Source organism: Rattus rattus, chromosome 6, assembly GCF_011064425.1.
Source record: "Rattus rattus isolate New Zealand chromosome 6, Rrattus_CSIRO_v1, whole genome shotgun sequence".
Taxonomy (NCBI): Eukaryota; Metazoa; Chordata; class Mammalia; order Rodentia; family Muridae; genus Rattus; species Rattus rattus.
This window is the reverse complement of record NC_046159.1, coordinates 7,320,644-7,327,125: the sequence shown is the minus strand read 5'-3', so window position 1 is coordinate 7,327,125 and position 6,482 is coordinate 7,320,644. Positions and strand designations below refer to the sequence as shown.

The window sequence follows — 6,482 nt, the reverse complement described above, 5'->3', positions numbered from 1 at the left end:
GAGCCTAAATAAGCATTTTAAAAATAAAAACCTGAGTTGGGGATTTAGCTCAGTGGTGCGCGCTTGCCTAGGGCGCCAAAGGCCTGGGTTCGATCCCCAGCTCGAAAAAAAGAACCAAAAAAAAAAAATAATAATAACCTGAACAATCTTTAGCACTGTTTCATTGTCAGAAACAAATGATACTTGTTAAAATTCTACCAAGTTACATAAGCTACTTAAATGCTATGACTATCCAGTATCTTCAATTTTCTTTTTCAGTTAAATTTGAACTTGCATCTCAGAGAGATTTGGTATAGAATATATTTTCCTTTTCTTTTTCTCAAAGATTTCTTTACTTTTATTTGTGTATATGAGTATTTTTCCTGAATGTATGTCTATGTACCATGTGCATCCTATGCATGTGGAAGCTTGAATCCTCTGGAGGCATGGGATCCTCTGGAGCTGGAGTTGGAAACCATAGGAGCCACCATGTGGGTCCTGGGAACCAAACCCAAGTCCTTTCCTGCATGAGCTGCCCATACTCTTAACTGCTGAGCAATTACTTCACCCCCAGGATGATATCTTTCAGTGCCATCTGTGGCCATATGGGGAAGAATTACTTACAATAACAAAGTGAGTTTGGAATTCTACAGTGATAAAATGATGGAAGGTACGGCTCTGGGCTTTGTATGTCCTCTGGAGCAGGCTGACTGCTTTGAGTTTTTACAAAGGTCTCTCCTGTTATCTCCCTTGGGAATTCTGACCATTTTATTTTACTTAGAGTGAACTATCAAGTTTTTGATTCTTCAGGAGCTAAGAGAGAAGTATGCTAGCCTTACCATGGCTAAACATTAAACTTTGACCTTTTTATGCAGGCATGGGGGCAAGGGAAATAAGTACAAAAGCAGTTTAAAATGTTGGCTTTGTGAATGAGAGGTGAGCACACAGCTTGTCAAGTGCTAAGCGTATTTGTCAAATTCTAACTTTATAATTCAAAGTTTACAGAAGGCCTGTTTGGAAAACTGTTTTGTTTTTTCTGAAAAGATTCCACACCTAGTCAAACAAGTGTTCATTCACCCACAGTGCTGAGGTTTTCCACTTCAGTGAGCTCTCTCTGACACTTTTATTAAAAATCACATTTGGATTTCAATTGGCCTGCCTTTTCATCTTAAGTAATTACTACTTGTGGGCTTGGGAGGCAACCCAGTAAAGTAGGCAATGCTTGCCAAGTAAGCATGCAGACTGGAGTGTGAGTCCCCAGAGCCTATGTAAAAGCAGGACAGGTGTGGTGGTAGAGAGTCCCTAAGACAGAGGATTGCTGTGGCAAACTGGCTAGCTAGACCAGAGGTGGATTGCAATAACAAGATTCCTTCACAATTAACAAAGTGGAGAGTGATTGAAGAAGATTCCCAACATCAATAAGCCTCCACATGCACATGTCATAGAGGTACACTCATACACACACACACACACACACACACACACACACACACACACACACTTTACTTATTTCTTATACCTTCTACCAGTAATCTATTCCAAATATTTTCCCATATGAACCTTTTATATCCATTTAACTCTCTCTCTCTCTCTCTCTCTCTCTCTCTCTCTCATTAATTAATCATTTTGTTCATTTACATTTCAAATTGTATCCCCCTTCCTGGTTACCCCACCACAAAACCCCCATCCCATCTTCTCTCTCCCCTTTTCCTTTTGCCTCTATGAGGTTACTCCTCCACTCACTCATCCACTCCTGCCTCACTACTCTAGCAGGCCCCTATGCTGGGGCATCAAGTCTCCACAGGACCAAGGGCCTCCTCTTCCATTGATAAAGCCATCCTCTGCTACATGTGTATCTGAAACCATGGATCCCTCTGTGTATACTCTTTGCTTGGTGGTTTGGTCTTCAGGAGCTCTGGGTAGTCCAGTAGGTTGATATAGTTCTTCCCCTTCAGTCCCTTCAGTTATTCCCCTAGCTCTTCTATTGGGGTACCTGGGCTCAGTCTGATGGTTGGGTGTGAGTATCTGCATCTGTATTGGTCAAGTGCTGGTAGAACCTCTCAGGGAACAGCCATACCAGGCTCTTGTCAACAAGTGCTTCTTGGCATCAGCAATAGCATGGGAGTTTGATGTCTGCAGATGGGATGAATCCCTAGGTGGGGTGGTCTCTTCATGGCCTTTCCTTAAGTCTGTTTCAGTTCCCCTCCTGTCATTCTTTTGGACAGGAACATTTCTGGGTAACAATTTTGAGATGGGAGGGTGGCCTCATCCCTCAACTGGGGGCCATGCCTATCTACTAGAGGTAGTTTCTACAGGTTCTATCTCCCCTTTGTTGAGTATTTCAACCAAAGCCATCCACACTGGGTCCTGGGAGCCTCTCATTTCTCTGGTGTCTAGGACTTTCTAGTGGCTAGCTCCAGTTCCTCATCTACCATTGCTACATATTTTTATTCAACTTCCTGACCTTCCGTATTTCTCTCCTGTCCCTTCCAATAGCCAATCCTGCCCCACTTTTCCCCTCCCACTTCTTTCTACCTCCCAGGTTTCTCCTTCCCTTTATCTCCTGTGATTATTTTGTTCTCCAATCTATGTATAATTGAAGCATCCATACTTTGGTCTTCCTTCTTCTTAAGCTCCATATAGTTTGTGGTTATATCATGAGTATTCTGAGCTTTAGGGGTAATAACCGCTTATCAGTGAGTACAAACCATGTGTGTTTTTTTTTGTGTCTGGGTTACCTCACTTTGGGTGATATTTTCTAGTTTCATCCATTTGCCTGCAAATTTCATGAAGACATTATTTTTAACTCATTGAGTAGTACTTCATTGTGTAAATGTACCACATTTTCTGTATCCATTCTTCTGTTGAGAGACATCTGGGTCCTTTCCAGCTTCTGGCTATTATTTAGGCTGCTATAAACAAGATGCTAAAGCATCTTTTGGCTATATGCCCAGGAATGGTATACCTGGGTATTCAGGTAGAACTATTTCCAATTTTCTAAGGAACTGTCAGATTGAATTCCTAAGTGGTTTTAATATCCTTAATTATTCAGCTTCTCATATGTGTCATATAACCCAAAATGTGACCTTCCCTGTAATTTTTAAATAACTTCCTTTCCTTTTATTCTGTATAGGCAAGTTTTTATGCACTGTGGAAAATGAACCTTATGTTATTCAAATGCTGATATATGTCCTCATATTTATTTCTCAATCTGGACATAGCTTGGTCATGATTATTATTAGAAGGTATATCTCAAGTTTGTATAAACATTGTTCCTCATTCATTCTCTGTCTTGTCAATTAAAGAAAATGAGCCAATGTAGAGCTTTAAAGAGAAAATAAGGTGGGACTTGTGATTCTTGAAGGAGGAGAGAAAGCGACGGGAAGCAAAGGAGGAAGCCATCAGCAGAAGTTGAGAAAAACATCAAGAGAAGAATGCTGGATCAGGAAAGGGGGGAAATGCACGTAAAATGGGAATATAGTCTGGAAGGAAGCCTGACTAGCTTGGAACTTTAGAATGGAGTGATAATTGCTCAGTATTTGGTTCAAGGCAGTTTTAATAAATCTTAATCTCTCTGTGGGGTTATTGGGGAGTTAGCTAGGTAAGAAGCAATTGCTGCTGTACTAATTTTATAATAATTTTCAAATAATGCCTAACTTATGACAATTAAATACAGGTTTGCAGTCTCAAAATAACTCATTGAAAGGTGGGGAAAAATTAAGCTAGCAGGACAAGAGGCCCGGTTTGTTTAAAAAAAATGAAAGAAAGCAGATGACAGCCTGTGGACACAAGGGTTGTGACTTCTTCCAGTTGTTCTCAGTTAAGAGTATGCTAGAGAGAGCTTGGTCTTAATCTCTAAATAAACACAACATGTTGGCAAGGCCTGGCCATGGCCAGCAGAAGGTAAAACCAGGAGCCCTGAGTGATTTGAACAGCTAGGGCAGAGCTAACACTGGTACAAAATAAAAAAGCCCATGCATCTGAACTGATAAGATATTAAGTTTATAATTGGTAAATTGAAAGTATTAAGGAGAAAATCAGAGATTAAAGGGAAAATATTTTGTAAGTTAAAAATGGAACAGCAGTAGGTCCTGGGATCTTATATAGTTTCCTATTATTTGCTGTTGTCATGGAACTGGTTACAGTACATAGAGTAATGGTCATAGTTTTCTTTGCTCTCACTAAGAAATTTCAGAATAAAACAGACTTAACTAAGGAGATAACTGAGAGATAGAATACTAAAGTACAGGTAATAAGAATAGAGGAAGAAAAGTGTCTTCCCAATAGAAAAGAGGAAATTGAGAGCTGCTGGAACTCTGAGCTCTCTGGCTGTCAGATGCTTGTTAGTTCTTTCTGCTAATAGCCTACCAATACAATGCAACAACACCTAAATTCCAAAAACTATTAGAAATGGATTTGTTGTTACAGCATGATATAACACATTTGGCCACACAACTTAAACATTTTCTTTTTTCTTTCCTTGATTTTTGTTTGAATGTTTTGGTTTTCTCAAATAGCAAAAAATTAGGTAGGATACTTCTAATGAATTCCAACTGCTGGACAAAAGATATGTTATGTTGGAAGAGAGGCTTTGTGTTTGTGTCAGCAGACAAAAGAGAAAATGCTTTGGATCATCCAAACTACTTCCTGAAGACCTTGACTCCGGGCAGGAGGAAAAGAGAGACCAAAGGATTTAAGAAGATGATGATCTCCTGTTTCATCCATTTGCCTGCAAAATTCATGATGTCCTTGTTTTTATTAGCTGAATAATATTCCATTGTGTAAATGAACCACGTTTTCTCTATCTATTCTTCAGTTGAGGGATATCTGGGTGACTTGCAGTTTCTGGCTATTACACATAAGACTGCTATAAACATAGAGAGGTATGTGTTCTTGTGATGTAATGAGGCAAGACTTTCAATCAAGGGATTTGGACACCAACCCAGTCACAGAACCTTTGACCTACAATTTGTCCTGCCAGCATGGTGTGCTGGGGTAAAGGTAGTACAGAATCTGTGGGAGTAATTAACCAGAGACTGGTCCAGTCTGAGAACAATGCCCCAAGAGAGAGACCACCCCTAACAACGTCTGGTAGAAACAAAACTAGAGGTTGGGAAGCCCAGAGACCTAAGATAGAATCAAACACTCCTGGCAAAAAAAAAAGTTGGTGAAATGATGCCTAATGATATTCTGCTATACTCATAACACTTATACTCCTTTACCTTAAAATTCCTCTAGTTTCCCACTTACTGTTCTTTCAAAAATTATGACTTTTATCTGACAAAGACCTACTTTCCAAAATATAAAATGAGCTCAAGAAAGTAGGCATTAACAAAACAAATAATCCAAATAAAAGTGTGGTACATATTTAAACAGAGACTTCTGAACGGTACTTGAGGAAATGTTCAACATCTTTAGCCACCAGGGAAATGCATATTAAAATGACTCCGGATTCCATCTTATACCTGACAGAATGGCTAAGATCAAAAATAATTTTTTTTGTGACAGCTCATGAAAGAGTATGAAGCAAGGCAAAGACACTCCTTTGCTGGTGGGAGGACAAATGTGAGCCGTATGAAAATCAGTATGGATGTTTCTCAGAAAATTAGGACTTGATATACCACAAAACCCAGCTATAACACCTTTTGGCATATAACCAAAAGACACTCCATCCTACCAGACACTTGCTGAACTATGGTCATAGCATATGTATACATAACAGTCATAAATTCAGAAACTACTTAGATGTACCTCAAACAACAAATGGATAAAGAAAGTGTGGGGCATTTATACAGAGAAGTATTAATCAGCTGTTACAAACATGTTCATGACATCATGAAGTTACAGGAAAATGTATGGAGTTATAATACATCATCCTGAGTGAGGTAACCCAAATTGAAAAAGACAGACAAGGGGTGTATTCATTTATAAGTGAATATTAACTGCAAAGTAACGAATAAACATGCTACAGTCTATTGACCCAAAGATGCTAAGTAACAAGGGCTCAAGGGGGATGGATATCCCTCCCTAGGAAAGGGAAATAAAATAAATATCATGGGTGAACTAGGGGCCTGGGAAACCGGAGGGGCCAGATGGGGGAGTGTATAGAGGAAGGGAGTACTGGGAGAGGCAACTGGAACTGGGGTTCTATTTAAGAGCAAGGTAGAAAGCAAGTGTTATTGAAACTTCCAGGAATTTATAAGGGTGACTGTAGATAAGACTCCTAGTAGCTGTTCTATTCTTATGCTAATTATGTTCCCTCAAAGACCTATTTACAGGGTACTGCAGGTAAGACACTGAGGGATCCTGCCCCCAGTTGGTTTTAATTGGTAAAAATGTTGCTGGAGACTTATGACTGACCAGGAAGACAAGAGTTAGAACTTTTAAGGAATGGGGCAAGGAACTGAGGAAAGAGCAGGAAAAGAGTAATCTGCTATGCTCCAGAAGGTAAAGGAGAAGAAAGACATCAACAGACAGAGGGTATAGACACCACATAGGGAGGG

The 6,482-nt window shown here is 39.7% G+C and overlaps 1 protein-coding gene across 1 annotated transcript in view; it reads left to right on the top strand.

Moving 5' to 3' along the window:
• Positions 1 to 3,849: 3,849 nt before the first annotated feature.
• LOC116903707 (zinc finger protein 431-like) overlaps positions 3,850 to 6,482 on the top strand; it is a 21,616-nt gene continuing 18,983 nt past the window's right edge. Inside the window, 1 exon segment of the mRNA XM_032906380.1 lies at positions 3,850 to 3,882. Coding sequence (XP_032762271.1) covers positions 3,850 to 3,882 — 33 coding nt within the window.